General features: G+C 37.2%; 1 protein-coding gene across 1 annotated transcript; it reads left to right on the top strand.

Moving 5' to 3' along the window:
* The first annotated feature begins 2794 nt into the window (after positions 1-2794).
* senp2 (SUMO specific peptidase 2) lies at positions 2795-16558 on the top strand. Its single transcript, XM_062997715.1, has 17 exons — positions 2795-3221; positions 7282-7337; positions 7659-7771; positions 7858-7942; positions 8031-8118; positions 8852-8999; positions 9092-9195; positions 9370-9443; positions 9523-9580; positions 9712-9787; positions 9893-10051; positions 11188-11319; positions 11711-11917; positions 12307-12386; positions 12492-12576; positions 12699-12794; positions 14200-16558. Exons 1-17 carry the CDS (start codon positions 3028-3030, stop codon positions 14263-14265), a joined length of 1821 nt encoding a protein of 606 aa, XP_062853785.1. The 5' UTR covers positions 2795-3027; the 3' UTR covers positions 14266-16558.
* The last annotated feature ends 1994 nt before the right edge of the window (positions 16559-18552 follow it).

Here is an 18552-nt window from a genome sequence, read left to right as displayed (position 1 = left end):
CCTGGTCTTCCTGGAATTACAGTTAGTAAGGCAGAAAGTCTTGCAGAGCATGTCTACTGGACACAAATTTAGTAAAAAGTCATTTTTCAGTTACACAACAGTATTTGCTTCAGTTTAGGTCCTCAGGAGGAAGATCTAGCTTCAAATGTAAACATATTGTTCCTATATTGTTTGAAGTTTTGACATGCCAGTTGGCATAATTGCCAGCACATTCTTTCTATTGTAGGCAAGCACTGAACTGTAAAATTAAGTTTTTTTTAATACCGGCCTAGTTGGATGCTCAACAGACACAATTGACCACTCTATTGACTGGAAGGTCGAATAGAGTTGACAAAGGTTTGGGATTTCAACTGGCTTAAGAGTTGTTATGCAAGTAAAAGTAAGTTCCTGATTTTTCTTTGTCCATGTAATTAGCAACAAAAGCTGGCTTGATGGCAGTTCTAGAACAGGGCATTATTTCTTGCACAAAAGACTCTAAACCTAATCCAGTTCCTGGAACCAACATGACATACATCTTCCTTAATATTGTATGCAAACATTAACCCGTATATTTGGACAATAAACATGATAATCATTTTGCACTTCTTGTAACTACAAGGCTAAATTTGCACTTGCCACGTATCATGCCATTCAAGCATTTCAGATGATACATTGCAAAACCGGTGCTTTAAATTTCATTAAAGTGCTACAAAGCTGTAAAAAACATAGCGGTGAATCTGATCAAGGTAGTGCAGTGGCAAGGTAAGTGGCACTGCGTTACTTCATGAAAGAACAATGTCTCAGCCAGTGCAAAACATGCAAAACGATTTTACATTTGTGTAAAGAGGAATGGTTATACAGTCAAAACTCCAAAAAAGATAAACATTTCTACATGGCACAGACTTAATTGCACTGTCATCCTATGCACCTTCGCACCTTATGCTGGTACATTGATTCTTGGGAGATGAGTTCTTCTTCTGCTTGTTATATAATGTTAATAGTTGTGGTGATAAATAATGCAATTATTATACATTTATTTTACAAAGTTTAAATTTACACATTTTTTTAATTGTTAAAAATATCTTAATGTGTTTCTCATTTACAAAAGTATGCATTTTAAGTTGTTTGTAATCCTGAGGTGCATTATGGTACTTGATAACCATGTTTACATCCTAAAAGTTGTTTGTGTTTTTACATGGTTATATTTTGAAATAAATATGTTTGAAGTTGTCTGTTCTTCACTTGGTAGTGATCTGTTTACCAGTGTTACTCATTTGTAAACTGAAACAGTTTTCTAACATACTGTACATCATGCTTTCAGCTAAATACAGTTCTCTTTACAAATATTGGCACTCCTGGAAACAAAAAGAACAAAATGAGCTAAAACATTCTTTATTGTTTATATCTACTTGGACACCTGTTGGTTTAAAAACTTTAAAAACTCTTGGTTTTATTCTTATTTGACTGACTGCTACCAATTTGTCTGTGTAAATAATAATGCTCTAAAACTGCAAAATAATGTATGGTGTTCTACAAGGGTCAGTATTGGGACCTCTATAATTTACACTCTACATGCTACCATTAGAAAAGTTATAAACAATGCATCAATTTCCATTGCTATGCAGATGACAGACAATATATAAGTTAAACTTAATAACATCCAGACAATTAGAAAGATTAAAGATTGTGTAAAAGAAATAAAAGACGGATGTCATGTAACATTCTTCTACTTAATACGGATCAACTGAGATATTACTCTTAGATCCAAGGCCATAAAGGACAAGTTTTCTAACCTGGTTCTAAACCTTAATGCTTTTCTTGTAACACCTAGCTCAGTTGTGGGGAACAGTGGGCATCTTGCCTCATTTATATCACCTAGCTTCAAGATTATTCATTCATTCATCCATTCAGTGTCTGTTTTATTACCGTTTTATCCTGGTCAGGGTCCTATACTATCATATCTGTATTTGCTGTCAATTAAATTCCACATTAATTACAAAATGCCTTTACTTACCTAGAAAGCACTATGTGACCTTGGTTTACAATATTTTAGTGAATTATTGAGCTTAACAAGGCAGCATTTTTTCTTTGTTTACAAGCTGTAGGGCTAATTCTTGTTCATAGAATTATGAAAAAACAAAGGGGGTAGACTTTGGAATAACTTTTCAACCTCTGTTCGGGATTCTTGTACTTGTGTCCTCTGGCTTTTTATTAAACTTTATAAACCAGGGATATGTTACTCTGATCCTGTCACCGCAGCAGATAATTCTGGTCCGCATACCTGATATGTCATAGTTTTATGCCCTTTTTGACACAACCCTCCAACAGCACCAAAGTGGCAGCCCACCTTTTAGTGGCTAGGCTGTGTAGCTGTTTTAGGGATGCTGGCGTGCTCTGCACAACTGACATCGTTTAATTTATGATTTTTTTTATATCACATGTTCAGTTTTCACCCCCAAATGTTTCAGACGTTAACCTTTTTCCCCACCTGAGGCTGAAGCTCAGAGGCTTGTGGCTGCCATACCAACACTGCTTGATGTGATAATGACAAACAATGTCCAGAAACTCATCACCACACTATTTTACCACAGACTGAACTGATAGATGATAAACTTTGGCCGCTGCTGCCGTCGATTTGCTTTGGGACAATTTTCATTGTACAAATAAATCTAATTCAATTCCGAAACAGCGCCATCTACAGTCACACAATTCGACTGTCACCAAAATCGGTGTAACACATTAGCTGTGGTTACCTGGAATAATGTTTGCATTTTCTACATTAAATAAATGATATTATTTATAGAAAACATAGTTATTTAGTGGTTGTTGATGACACTTTTCCTTCACAAGGACGGCTAATATTACTTTGTGACGGCAGGCGGCTGTAGTGTGTGGTTAATGACTGGCGGAGGCGCATGCATGGAGCTCGAGCACTAAACTGAAGTGTCGCAGTTTGTGTAGCTCAGAAGTGTTGTTGTTTGGATAAGATCAAATCAGACCCTGGCATTACCAACAGGCTCTGTGAATTATTCTTCTTGGTGGTTTGTGATGTATGAATGGATAGTTGACGGACTGTCGTCGCTGTTCGTGCCGTTTTCTGTTTTTTCTGGAGGGAATTCTACGAGCTATCCTGTGGACAACCCGCCATTAGCAGCATCAACACCAGCCACCGTCACCATTCCCTCTCAACCACAACAATTGCTACAAGAAAATACCAGAGCCGCCAAGCGTAACTATCAAAGGTTAGTGTTTATAATCATAATACTGTATTTCATTCATTACCCAAGCTTTAATTTGAGGACAAAACTAGCTTACATTACCCATGAAGGTTTAATGTTAGCGTGCTACTTTTTTGTTGTGTCCCATATGTAACGTAGTTCACTCTATAGGCGCCCTACCTGTTGTAATGAAAAAAATGACGTTTACACTCGTTGAAGTGCTCTATTTATGAAAATAGGAAGAATTTGGAATCCAGATGCTAACTAGATAGCATAGCTAGCCTAACTAGCAAACACAGTTTGGTTTTAATGCTACACAGGTAGCATTAACAAATTATTATACTTACAGTAAACTTTAATGTAGATAATTGTACATTTATCTTATTTCTACAGCATATGCCCGGTAATTAAAATGTAGACAAAATTGTAAACCAGCGGTGGCATTTCTTGTATCGTTCTGTGACCAGATCCATCAAGCTGTAATAACAGAGCTAACATGAAAACTTAATAAATTAAAATATTTAAACACACTTAAGTGAATATTTCAGCGATTAATATGAGGAACATGGATTTCGCCAAATGAACAAACAAGTTTATTAAGTGTTGTTTTGGGATATACACCGATCAGCCATAACATTAAAACCACCTCCTTGTTTCTACACTCACTGTCCATTTTATCAGCTCCACTTACCATATAGAAGCACTTTGTAGTTCTACAATTACTGACTGTAGTCTATCTCTGCATGCTTTGTTAGCCCCCTTTCATGCTGTTCTTCAATGGTTAGGACTCTCCCAGGACCACTACAGAGCAGGTATTATTTGGGTGGTGGATCATTCTCAGCACTGCAGTGACACTGACATGGTGGTGGTGTGTTAGTGTGTGTTGTGCTGGTATGAGTGGATCAGACAAAGCAGTGCTGATGGAGTTTTTAAACACCTCACTGTCACTGCTGGACTGAGAATAGTCCACCAACCAAAAATATATCCAGCCAACAGCGCCCCACAGGCAGCGTCCTGTGACCACTGATAAAGGTCTAGAAGATGACCAACTCAAACAGCAGCAATAGATGAGCGATCTTCTCTGACTTTACATCTACAAGGTGGACCAACTATGTAGGAGTGTCTAATAGAGTGGACAGAGAGTGGACATGGTATTTAAAAACTCCATCAGCGCTGCTGTGTCTGATCCACACCACCACCATGTCAGTGGTCCTTAATAATACCTGCTCTGTGGTGGTCTTGTCGGAGTCCTGACCATTGAAGAGCAGGGTCAAAGCAGGCTAAAAAGATATGTAGAGAAACAGATGAACTACAGTCAGTAATTGTAGAACTACAAAGTGCTTCTATATGGTAAGTGGAGCTGATAAAATAGACAGTGAGTGTAGAAACAAGGAGGTGCTTTTAATATTATGGCTGATCGGTCTATATTAATGAACTGTTAATAAATACATGCAAATATTTTAGATTGTTTAAGTTACATTGTTTTGAAACATTTCATTCAATAAGTGCTGAATAAGCCACTAAAAGCTCAGTGTTTGCAAGTAAAGTTGGGTCATGGCTTGCCACTTTGTGAGAGAATTGTCAGTAACGTTAAAAAGTGCATTTCTCAGTGCAACACTTCAAAGAATTTAGGCCTTCAACATCTACTGTATATAATATTGTAAAAAGATAAAGCTAATCTCAGTCTGTGTAGGGCAAGGCTGGAAACAACTATTGAATGTGCATCACCTTGGAACCTTCCGAGGGCATTGCATAAAAGCCCATCATGCTGGTGGGATAATATAGCCATATGGACTCTGGAGTACTTCAGAAAATATTGGCCACTTAACACTGTCCACCAATGCATGAGAAAATTCTCTGGGCTTAAGGTTATCCCGAATACAAACGTTTGTTGTGGTCTGATGAGTCCACATTTCAACTTGTGTGAAGGACTTTGCCACAGTATGGGTGTGCATCAGTGGCAACAACATAGGTGACTTGCATATATATGAAGGCACCATTGATGCAGAAGCATATATTGGGATTTTAGTGAGACATATGATGTCATCAAGGAGATGTCCTGATCTGTCAGCTATCGAAACTGTATGGTGCATCATTAAGAGGAGAATCAGACAATGGCGAAATTTGCAAACGTTAAAAATTCCATGGATAAGCCTATTTAATATATATCAACTGTCAGTTTTAGTGGTCCACAACTGAGTGAATTACATGCGCACACTAGTCAGACTATTCCAAGAAATCAGATAATGGCCATAATACAATTATTGGATTTACATGCACTTCTGTAATCCGATTATGGTAAACCTAGTGCTACTTACATGAGCTACTTAGTAGTCTGTTTGTTACATAAACAAATGACATATACAACAAGACAGTCTTTTATTAACCTGGAAATAAAAGAGGAACTACCTACTGTGTTTTTAGCATTGCATATGTAATCCTGGTGCAGCTTCAGTTGTAGTTATTTCTTTTGTAGTTTTTGCACCAAGAGTTGCCTTTCTCTTAAAAAAATTCAAGCTTTAAAAGAGTGAACTGTTGCTCTTGGACAAGGCATTCTTTGTTCCTTCACTTTCAACACAAAATCGTGGCAGTTTTATTGCTTTTTCCCTTTTATCCTTAACTCACAACTGTTAACCTCTTTAAATAACAATACAGTTTACTTTAATGGAATGGGAAAAACATTCTATCACACATATGCAGTGCTTTTGTGTCTATTAAGCAAACAAGCAGTACTGTAGTGCACAAGACACTGTCTCAATAACATACAGGGGTTGGACAAAATAACTGAAACACCTGTCATTTTAGTGTGGGAGGTTTCATGGCTAAATTGGACCAGTCTGGTGGCCAATCTTCATTAATTGCACATTGCACCAGTAAGAGCAGAGTGTGAAGGTTCAATTAGCAGGGTAAGAGCACAGTTTTGCTCAAAATATTGCAATGCACACAACGTTATGGGTGACATACCAGAGTTCAAAAGAGGACAAATTGTTGGTGCACGTCTTGCTGGCGCATCTGTGACCAAGACAGCAAGTCTTTGTGATGTATCAAGAGCCACGGTATCCAGGGTAATGTCAGCATACCACCAAGAAGGACAAACCACATCCAACAGGATTAACTGTGGACGCAAGAGGAAGCTGTCTGAAAGGGATGTTCGGGTGCTAACCCGGATTGTATCCAAAAAACATAAAACCACGGCTGCCCAAATCACGGCAGAATTAAATGTGCACCTCAACTCTCCTGTTTCCACCAGAACTGTCCGTCGGGAGCTCCACAGGGTCAATATACACGGCCGGGCTGCTATAGCCAAACCTTTGGTCACTCGTGCCAATGCCAAACGTCGGTTTCAATGGTGCAAGGAGCGCAAATCTTGGGCTGTGGACAATGTGAAACATGTATTGTTCTCTGATGAGTCCACCTTTACTGTTTTCCCCACATCCGGGAGAGTTACGGTGTGGAGAAGCCCCAAAGAAGCGTACCACCCAGACTGTTGCATGCCCAGAGTGAAGCATGGGGGTGGATCAGTGATGGTTTGGGCTGCCATATCATGGCATTCCCTTGGCCCAATACTTGTGCTAGATGGGCGCGTCACTGCCAAGGACTACCGAACCATTTTGGAGGACCATGTGCATCCAATGGCGGTGCCGTGTATCAGGATGACAATGCACCAATACACACAGCAAGACTGGTGAAAGATTGGTTTGATGAACATGAAAGTGAAGTTGAACATCTCCCATGGCCTGCACAGTCACCAGATCTAAATATTATTGAGCCACTTTGGGGTGTTTTGGAGAAGCGAGTCAGGAAACGTTTTCCTCCACCAGCATCACGTAGTGACCTGGCCACTATCCTGCAAGAAGAATGGCTTAAAATCCCTCTGACCACTGTGCAGGACTTGTATATGTCATTTCCAAGACGAATTGACGCTGTATTGGCCGCAAAAGGAGGCCCTACACCATACTAATAAATTATTGTGGTCTAAAACCAGGTGTTTCAGTTATTTTGTCCAACCCCTGTATTTCAACACATGCATAATTACACACCTGCAGTGTATTAATGATGTATATATTTGTCCTGACTCATGCAGTGTCCATTCTCCTGATGGTACATCTGACCACCTGGAAATCAAAAGACCAAGACGAGGTAGCTCAGCCTATTTATTTTATGAAAAGATGTCCATATTGTCTGCTTTTAAGTGTATTGTGACCTAATGTAAAGTGCTACGTAAAATTACTTTTTCACATTGGTCCAGGTATGGCTGAACAGCATTTTTTCTTTAATTAATGAAATAATCATTTAAAAAAGCATTGTGTGTTTACTTGAGTCATCTTTCTGTAATATTAAAAGTAGTTTGATAAGCTGACAGTTGACAAATATACAAAAATAAAGAAATTTGGGAAGGGGGCACTGTATCTCTCACTGTGTCAGTTGTGAACCTCCCAAACATAATGCTTTACTCTGCAGATGTGATTGTCAGAGTTGTCAAGAAGACCTTTGCAGGGATTGCTGGGCTGCTTCGTTTGCGACAACACAAGTCATGCCAACATGGAGGTGACAAAGATTATAGACAAGCACAGGTTTGTTATAGTTCTATGAGCACTGTGCACATGAGCATATCACTGTGATTACCTGCAATTTCATTTACCTTGTTCTTTTAACACAGGTTGAAAATGTTTCTTTGATGGGAATTGATGAAATTCATAGCAATACTCTAAATAAGTGGATGATCAGTGGAAATGGTGAAATGGGTAAGCTTTGCCGGTGCAATTCTTTGTTGTGCATTCATTCACTATGACACTCAATACTTATCTCACCCCCTCCTTATTTTTTCTTCAGAGAAACAGAAAGAAATGGGGTTTACTAATAAAGAGAAGACTGTTCCTAATTTCTGTGTGGGTGCACAGCCCCTGATAAGGAAACCTAAGTGAGTATACCTAATGCTAGGGCTGCACTAATACCTTTTTTTTTTTTTTACTGAGACAATATTAGTGTTCATCTGACATGATCGATTTATTGCCCTGTTATTCCAGTGTGTTAACATGTAAACTAATAAGGGCAGGTTGTGGCAGTAATCTGATTATTTACATGGCAATGTAAACAGCATACTTTAATCATCTTCATTTTATTCCACTTATAAGTTTCAGTAAGACACCTTGATATTTGCTTGGTAATCAGGTTATTCAGCTCATGTATATGCATGTATGCTGGCCCAAATAATGCTGCGATTTACAAATAAGTTCTTAGAAGGTCGGTGTTAGTATGATTACAAAACATATTTTCAGTAAAATATATGCTGCTTTCACAAATACAACAATAATAAAAAAAATCAGATTATTTGAGATAAAACAGATTTGACTAACAAACTAATATTCTAGAGATATTTATGCGTTAAACCAAACAACAAGAAGGAACCTGATGGATTATAGGAAATATAATGCTGATTTATTATAAAATTATTACAAATATGAATGCAAAATTTGCCATATTTAATTTATAATTGTCATTTGACAAGCTTATAGTATTCCATCAAAATAAATACATCACTGAGATTCATACCAACAAGTCTTAATGCTGTAGTTAAAGAAAATAGGTTAACACAGCAAACAGTTACAAAAGCTTAATAACATTCACATCTTCAATATTCACAAATACTTTAGTGGAGGAGCGATGCTGTATATGGGAAACCAGGACAGACCAAGAGATCGGCCACAGAGGAGGTCGTTACAGCTGCTTCCATCACGTCCAGGACTTCCTGAGATAGGTCAACCCAGTCGAACGCACAAACACTGCCTCGCTGTGGAGGAGGTAGATTACACGGGACATGCATACGTCTTAGCTAAAATAGGTCTTATTTAAAGTTGCATCCGTTGAGTATTCGGAACTCCCCTATATTTTAGGCCTTGAAGGAAAGTGATCGAAAGCACTACAGGAGGCTGGTGGAGATGGTCTCTGAGAAGTACTCAAAGAATAAACCACTACCATTTGGACGCAAACCACCAAAGTAGGAACACATGCTAAATCACTTATGTTTTATTCATTATTTTTGTCAATTTGTGTGCCTAGGGTGTGATATAACTGATGACTTTGTAAAAGAAATTGACTTAAAGTTCATGAACGCTAGTACTGTAGTGAAAAAGTGACATTATTGGCTTACTGACAGATTTTAATCTTTTAGTACTACTTTTCCCTCGGATGGTTCAAAATCTCTTGGCCGTCTTTCCGAGATCAGCAAACCTGTACCAATTAAAGGTAAACTAGGCTTGACATGACTTTCTTCTTCTCAGACTCCTAGAGTGTCTAATATCATGCCTTAATTTCTGTTTTGTAGTAAACCCCCATGTGCCCATGTGGAGGGATCCAACTTCAGCAAATCACACCAGAGAAAGGCAGGTTTAACTCATCTTGTAGTAGAGGATTTTTGATTTTGTTTATCTTTTTTATAGTTTATATGATTTGGCATAAGATTTTTTATATATGGCATAATGTTTTTTTTTTTGTAACCATGTTTAACTTGCAGACTGGTTATAACTAGCAGTGCCCTGGTCAGTGATTCTAGGAATTACAAACCAGATCAGTCTTTGGACAGAGCCAAGGTAAATGATTGATGACTTTTAATACCATACTACATTGTGTAAGTTGATCCTGTATGAACTGTGGTATGTTGTGGCTCTAAAGAAGTGTAATGTCTGATTTTCCAGCCAGTAGATGACGTAGATTTGTCTGTAGAAGTAGAAACAAGGCTGAACCTAAAGGAGAGAGAACCAAGTGCATTGTCCCAGCAAACAGTGCAAATAAGGTCTGAATCGCTCCTTGACACAGGGAGGTGCAGTGATGAGGAGTTTCCCAGGTTGACTAAGGTGAGCACTTTAAAGCCTTAAAACCATATGCAAAACCTTCCAGATTTGCTTAGATACAATCTGTAAATGTAATTGCAAATTTGGCCAAATTTACTGACCAATGATTGTCATTTAAAAACAACACAGTGCAACATGTCGATGGCTTTAATATAACAATGCACAATCCAAAATACCATGGTTGAGTTTTCAATACAGAAGCAACACTAGCCAACACACTTATCCGTGTCATGTCTAAAAATGGGGCATATGGTTAATTATTGCAGATAAACGCTGCTGCGTATGTGAATACACTATTTTCTTGGAAAAAAAAAAAAAAAAAAAGCGCCAGTAGACCAGTAGACTAGTGGCAGTGTACTGGTTTTAGATTCTGCTGAGTCGGATTTTTGCTCAATACCTGCCCTTTTCCTGTGGAGAATATGATTCAAAATATGATTCGCTCTTAAACTTAAAATAGACTTGTAATTAAAATTTAATTCTATGTTTACATGACATTAATTAAACATTTTAATTATTTGACAGTTATCTAGTTAGTGGTTAAGGTAAAACATTACTGGTGTGTATTTGGGGTGGAAATGGTGTCTTATAATATGGTTAGGAGCATTGGATGAACCGTAAGCAGGTGAAACTGACAACTGGGATTATTCTTTATGAGCCAGAGCCCCTTTGGTATTTGTTGTAAAATGGTGAGTGTGGAGTAGGATAAACTGAAAAATTCATGTTTGGAAGAAATGCCACATCTACAATCAATTACTTTTGTTTATTCAATTGTTTGTGACTTCTAAGCATTTCAATTCCCTTTGGGTAAAATGGGTTATAACTTAATGGTGCAAGCAAGTCAACACACACGCTAGACAATGATGTTTAAGTTGTAAAACTGTGAAAGCTTAAACAATTTACAGTTTACTTTGATGATTTAATCTTAGCCTGTTTAGGTCAACACAGCATAATTTACTGTTTTAATGAAAATGTAGTATAGCCATTTTCAATATGATGTGATTTATTTCAACCAGTACAGTATATAATTTTTTATTGCTACTGTTTATATTTACACGTTTCTTTTCTGTACTCCCAATACAGTGTTTAGGAAAACCTAGAATGCTTAATACTTGCTGCTCTTCGTGTATGATGTGTTGCAGGAAATGCAGCAGGAGGTGAGTGCTGCTCTAGCACAGAGAGATCCAAATCTGGTTCTAAGCAGTGCTTTCAAACTGCGCATTACACAGAGAGATTTGGCAACCCTGCGGGAGGGTTGCTGGCTCAATGATGAGGTAAGATAAGATGGAACAGTTCGAAAATTATATGTTTAATAAATTATTGAGCTTGCAAATAAACGTGCAGTGGTTCTTACAACACAGTACAGGACTACTTTCTGTTCTGCAAACAGATCTTAAAAGTTATAAGTGTGTGTACATATACACTGATCAGCCATAACATTAAAACCACCTCCTTGTTTGTACACTCAGTGCTTCTATATGGTAAATGAAGCCTATAAAATGGACAGTGAGTGTAGAGACAATCGGGTGGTTTTAATGTTATGGCTAATCGGTGTATAATATATTTAATACATTTTATTTAGTTTACTTATTTGGAATTGGGTTTATTTGTTAATGTAACTTCAGGTATAGTACTAAATCATTGCCTTTTGTGTCTGTCTGTTAGGTGATAAATTTCTACCTTAACCTAGTAATGGCACGTTCGGAGCAGGATGAGGGTGCTTTGAAGGTCTACTGCTTTAGTACCTTCTTCTTCCCCAAGCTTCATGGGGGTGGCCATGCTGCTGTCCGTCGTTGGACCAAGGCTGTTGATCTTTTTTTGTACGATGTAATCCTTATCCCCCTCCACCTGGGTGTCCACTGGTCTCTTGCAGTAAGTCATCTGTTCTGATATTACTCACATTTTTTTTATACATTTCTTTATCAAAACTGTTAAGGTAACTTTACAAAATATATGAAACATAAATAGAATATGTTGATCCGTTAAGGCAAAGAATAGGATTTTCTTTTATTTTGTGCATACATTATACTCAAAAATAGTAGTCTGATATAAACTATCAGTTTTATTTTTGTATTCCCTTCATGGTGGCTATTCAGCATATATAATTTATTTAACCAGATATCTGATCAACCAATGGAAATCTTGGCACAAGTGATGCAGCCACTTTTACTGCAATGATTTGTCTTTTCTATCTTTGGAAAAAAGAATAGAACCCTAAGTTTCTGTTTGTGCTTGAATCATCTGTCTCCTTGTTGTTGAAGGCTGTTGACTTCAGAAGAAAATCTGTGCGGTCATTTGACTCCATGGGCCAGAGACATGAAGACATCTGTGACCTGATATTGTGAGAGACAGTGCTCTTTCTATATGTGCAATAACAGAGCATTATTCAGACAGCATTATTTAAGCTTGCACTTTAAGCTAGCTCTAATGTTAACGTTTTTTGCAGGATGTATCTAAAGGAGGAGTGCAACGTTAAGAAAGGAAAGGATTTGGAAGTCTTGAAGTGGACAGTGACCAGCTTACGGGCATCTGTAAGATTAAACACAATTATTAAAAGTTAAAAATTTGGTTGTTAGAATTTTTGATTACTTATCTGCTGAATGTTATTCCTGATGACACCTAATCATTAAAATGATATTTTGTATCATTACAGGAACTTCCTCAGCAAAAGAATGGGAGTGACTGTGGTGTGTTTGCATGCAAGTATGCTGACTACCTTGCCCGTGGACATCCCTGTACTTTTAGACAGGTAACACACATGCTCTCTAGTTTGCACTGGTAGAATAGTTTGTGTAATACATTGCATTGGTGCAGTGTACACATTGATGTCTTGCAAGTATAATTGTGATCATTTAGGCAAAGGTAACAAAAACTCTGATACTGGGTATCCGTAATGGATCAACATTGGCCTGGCTAATACTGGTTGTAGACTCTGTACACTGGTTGTGGAAGTCTTGGCTGTGGGGTATGGTGGGATGAAGTAATTTCTTACAAAGATAAACGGTGAGGTACGGTGGCTAAGTGGGTAGCACTGTTGCCTCACAGCAAGAAGGTCCTGAGTTCGATCCCCAAGTGAGGTGAACTGGAGATACTAAATTGTCCATGATTGTGTTTGATATAACCTTGTGACCTGATGAATCTTGTGTAATGAGTAACTACCGTTCCTGTCATGAATGTAACCAAAGAGCATAAAACATGCTGTTAAAATCCTAATAAACAAACAAAGATAAACATTCAAGCGTGGCCCAAAAGCATGAGGGAAGATGTTATGGTCTGATAAGACCAGGATTTAAATTTTTGGCCATAATTTCCAAAGGTATGTTTGGTGCAAAAACACTGCACATCACCAAAAAACACCATACTCACAGTGAAGCGTGGTGGTGGCAGCATTATGCTTTGGAGTTGTTTTTCCTTGGCTGGAACTGGGGCTTTAGTCAAGGTGAAGGAAATTATGAACACTTCCAAATATCAGTCAATTTGGCACAAACCCTATAGGCTTCTGCTAAAGAAGATTTCACCTTTCAGCACAACAACCAAAGCATACCTCCACATCAACAAAAGAATGACTTCACCAGAAGTTTTAGAATGGTCTGGCCAAAGGCCAGACTTGAATCTAATAAAAAATCTGTAGGGTGACCTGAAGAGGGCTGCACATATAAAATGCCCTCATAATGACAGCTTTTAAGCTCATTGGGCAAAGAATGCCAAGTGAAGATGAATGCCAATTGCAATTGAATTGTACACATTATAGGTCACATTAAAGATGGAAAAAGTTCTGAAATGATTCTTAAAATGTCTCATTTTTACATCACAAAAATCCTGCATTTAAACAGGGTTGTGTAAATATCCGCTGTATATCCATGACATGCATAATTGATGAAATAGATGCTATGCTCATTTCTGGAGGCTGTTTCTACTATTTTGGTTTATTATTGTAGTTCCAAGGGCCTGACAACAAAAACCCTTTATTTAGACAAAACATTTTAATTTATATGCCTTATGAAAAAGTTTGTATTTTCTATTGAAAAAATCGACAAATTAAATTCAATATTTTTATTACGAGAATAATTATTCATCAAATTTTTTAAATCAGATAGTTGTGGAAACTTTTGAATGTTTTGGGTAACCACCCGACTGCATCTTTTTTTCTGCAGTGTCACATGCCCTATTTCCGGAAGGCGATGATCTGGGAGATTCTGAATCAGAAGCTGCTCCAGTAGGAGGTTAATTGACAGACTGAACTTGACCAAAGCTTTGGACCACATTATATTTATTCTCCACATTTATCTTCAGAGATTTATTTGTAGTGCCTGTTTCATCTCTGCCCTGTTTGTTTAAATTGGTCTAAGGTTGGACATTAAGGCAGAGGATTGAACCTTGTTTAGATGAATCGGTATGTGGAGTTTTTCTTATTTTTTTTTTTCAAAGCATTTTGTCATTCCTGGAATTCGTATCACCCCCAGGGGTTTCTGTATGTGTTCTGTCTCGTTTCTAAACTTGGACTATAGTCGGAGGACATACGCCTACACTAATAGTAAGCAGGACGGTCTATTTAAGGTGCTGTTAAGTTGAAAGGTAAAACATCTTTATATTTTATACTCCTCCAATCTGATTGGCTAACGGGTAATTTTATGCAGTGAACATGTTTTATGTTGACTGATGTAAATATTGTGTGAAGGTTGTTACTAAAAAGATGTCGAATAACATTTTCATTTTGATATCATAAACATGGGAGCAGAAACTTTGCACAATCTTTCTTTTTTCTTGACGTGGTCATGTGCACTAAACCTTAATTAATTTTAGACACTGGCCACCATGTTTCATAGTTACAAACTATTTATTGCTACAGGAGTCAGGAGTGTGTTAGTCAATTCAGCTGGGTGTGAAAAGTAAACATTTTATAGTTGCTTACAGCAACCGTAAGCAATGTCTGAAGTGAATGTATATGAGATTTTTGGTACTTGAGCTGTGTAGTGGAATCAACAATATTTATTTATGTGCAAATATGTAAACCCAGCCTCAAAGTGCCTTGATGCAAGCTTTCTTTCTCATGTACTTTAATCTGCAGTACTAATTAGACCAGATAGTAGGTGTGAGAACTTAATTATCTAGTAAAACTATTCATCAATGCACATATCTAGATTTTAAAGTGGATTTTTTAAAAACATTGTTTAAAAGTACATTTACTTTGTGGGTTTCTAATGCAGCATCACCCTGATGAATCTAGTGGAATAGGGAGAGAAAGAGCAGCATCCTGATCTGCATTCCAAGCATTAAATTAAATTGTTAAAAACTATGGTAGTGTGTGACTATACTAGCTCTGTGACTTCCAAGTTACAGCACAAGAACCAAACACTAATTATAATTGAAAACGTCTGTTTGATCTACAGTGATTCTTGATGGCTGTTGGTGTATGCAAAGCAAATTATTTCTTGCTTTTCTTAGCTTGGATCTCAAAGTGAATAGTTATAAACTACTGTTTGAATAAACTGTTCTCCTTTTTTAAACATTTAAACATACAAAGCTGCCAAGTAAACAGCAAGAATAGGTCAAACTAAGAGGGGAAAACAATCCAACCTAGAACTGTTTTTCTTTTTAACAGCAGTCCCTGAATTCTAATCATAGTAAATTGCAAGGTGTCCAGAGATTGCACCTCTCCCAGTTAATGAGAATTAAGTACTAAAACACTACAGAAACGCTACTGATTATATGCTGTGTGTATAGTTCTGGTGTGCAATAGCAAGGCAGAGGAATTGTTATTTTTATCTTTAATGAGCTGTTAAATCTGCGTCTATAATACAGATTATAACCTATAATGCAAGTGTTTAGTTATGAGCTGGAACCACAACAGTGTAACTGATGCCAAATAGAGAGGTTTTTTCTTCTTTTTCATCCTGTGCATGCTTGTGGAATGCCCTTTAACTTGAGCGGTTTGCAGTTAGCATTTTCATCTGTAGCCTGTTTGTTGCATTACCTTATTAAGTTGCAACATTTTTGCCAAACATATTTGTTTTAAGGATCTACTGATCCTAAAATTAATATTTGGGCTAATCCTATGTTACAATGCTGGATCTGACTTCAAAGTCTTTTAAAGTGGAAGTGGCTTCTAATTGTATACTATATGCATTGGATTACTATTCGTATTGGCCAAGATTTAATAAAGTTGAGAATTAAAATGGAGATTTCTTGAATAAATGAATAAGATTCTTACTCTTTACAATTTCTACACCATTTTTTTCCTGGATGTATCTGCAAATCAAAAATACTACTTCATGCTAGTTTATTCTATTCTACTTTATGCAAACTGAAAGCAGGAGGCTTGTTATATAAGTTCATTTTTGGTTGGGCTTGCATATATTATCTTACAAGTGATGGTGAGAATGAGGAGTGTGATGTGAATGCGATTGTTTTGCTGTGTGCATTACTAAAGAGATGTCGAGGTCTACTGTATATGCTGTTTCATGTAGAAGGTTGGTAATTATTTTTTTAAGTAATAAAGAACTGGAGAAGAAATTGTCATTTGTTATCCACATCCTGCAAAGTACAGTACATTCATACATGGTAGAAGGTGAGAAAGTTTAGATGTTGTGATCGCTCTTTACCACCAGGTGGAGCTGTCACCTTTTAAGAAAAATTGTAGTCTATACAGTGGTACCTTGTAACTCAACGTCCCTAAACTCAAAATCTTTAAAAAAATCTTGGTGTGGTAATATGTTATCAAAGTGTGCATATGAGACAAAACTGCGTCTGTGTGGAATAACTGTCAGATTCACTCTGACAGCTCTACATGTATCTGTGTTAAGCTGGATTTTCCTCCTGTTTCACTTTTAAAGTTGTGTTACAGCTCGGGGTGCTGAGAAATTGTAAGAATCAGCTTTTTATTTCAGTGTGTTTTATATTATATTTGTGTTATTTTCAGTGTATAAGTGTCAAAAACAACTCCATTATTTTACATAAGCCTAAAATATATGCAAGTCCATGGGACCATGGAACGTATTAACAGGTTTCCTATTAATCCTTATGGGAAAAAATACCTTGAAACTTAACGCCTTTTAAACTCATCGCCAGTCCCAGAACCAATTGACGTTGAGTTTCAAGGTAACACTGTATTTGCTCACAGGCAATGTCTAGTTTCTAATGTAATTGTGAAACAGCCCCGATACATTTAGATTCAGTGTTGTATAAGAAAGTAAAGAAACAAAATTAATAGATGTTATTACAAAAATGGTTACTTTGGTGGTATTCAATGCGAAGTGTTACCCCCCCCAATTCAAAATAATTAAGTTAAAATCCAATTTCCAGAAAAGTTGGGTCATTTTGTAAAATGTAGCATAAAGAAGGATCTGTGATTTGTTAATTCTCTTGAATCTTTATTGAGCTGACAAAAGTTAAAAAAGTTTTCCAGTGTTTTTCTTATTTTCACTGTATGTTCTAAACATAAACACATGTAAAATGTAATGCCTCCAACACACTTCAAAACGTTGGTATGACACTGGTCCATCACCTTTCCTAGACTTTTTAATGGTTTGTGAACTAAGGACACTAAAGTTTTACAAGTAGAATTTTCCCACATTCCTGCTGCTCAACAGTTCATGCTTGCCAATGTCTGATTCTCATCTTTATGACGCTCCATGCATTTTCAACAGGAGACGTACTGCCACCAGTTCCCACCAAAGATTTTCTATGGGATTTCAATCTGAAGATTGGGAAGGTCACTACAGGATATTCCAAGACTGATTCCTTAGCCAAGCTTTGGTTTACTTGAAAGTGTACTTGGGATGCCTTGGTCTTACAGTCAACACTGCCATCTTGGTGCAATGGAATTCATTAGGGTTTTGTGCAGTTCTTTAGTTTCCACCATGGTTGCAACACACCTTGAACACCTGAATCTTTGGGTTGCGTTTATATAACACATCACAGCTGAGGCAAATAAGGGACGTTATTGAGTTTCCAATGGTTTAATCTTGTTAGCCTATACAGACTAGAAGTAGGTCACAATACTATGTAGTTTTTGAATAGTAGTGACATGGCAGTTTTAACAAAATATGGTGCTACTAACATACATCATTCATTTAGTTCTTTGCTGCATTGATTAACTAAAAAACTTAATGTGAAGTAAAATGTAGAGCTATAATACCTAATTTTCTGGGGGGGGGTGAATATTTTTGATTGCGTAGTGAATTGTATTAAATGTTGGGCTGATGGTATTTACTTGTACTACACATGTTAGTGCATCATATATAGTGACATAAAGGTCTAACTGACATTAATAAGGGCCAAATTAGAGCCAGATGACTGGTTTGAAGTATTTCCAAAACAGCAAGGGATGTGTAAAGACACCATGGTTAGTACCAACTGACAGTGGTCCAAGGAGGGACAATTCACAACAACTGTTGCTCAGCCAAGACTATGTAATGCAAACGGACCTGAGAGTTATGGTGTCTGTGATGAACCAACAGAAGAGCTAATGTGACTTAAACTGCAGATAATTTTAATACTGGTGATGA

The sequence above is a fragment of the Trichomycterus rosablanca genome, chromosome 6 (genome assembly GCF_030014385.1).
Source record: "Trichomycterus rosablanca isolate fTriRos1 chromosome 6, fTriRos1.hap1, whole genome shotgun sequence".
In the NCBI taxonomy this organism is placed as follows: domain Eukaryota; kingdom Metazoa; phylum Chordata; class Actinopteri; order Siluriformes; family Trichomycteridae; genus Trichomycterus; species Trichomycterus rosablanca.
Note: the sequence above shows the minus strand (reverse complement) of the source record. Positions and strands in the feature narration are given on the sequence as shown.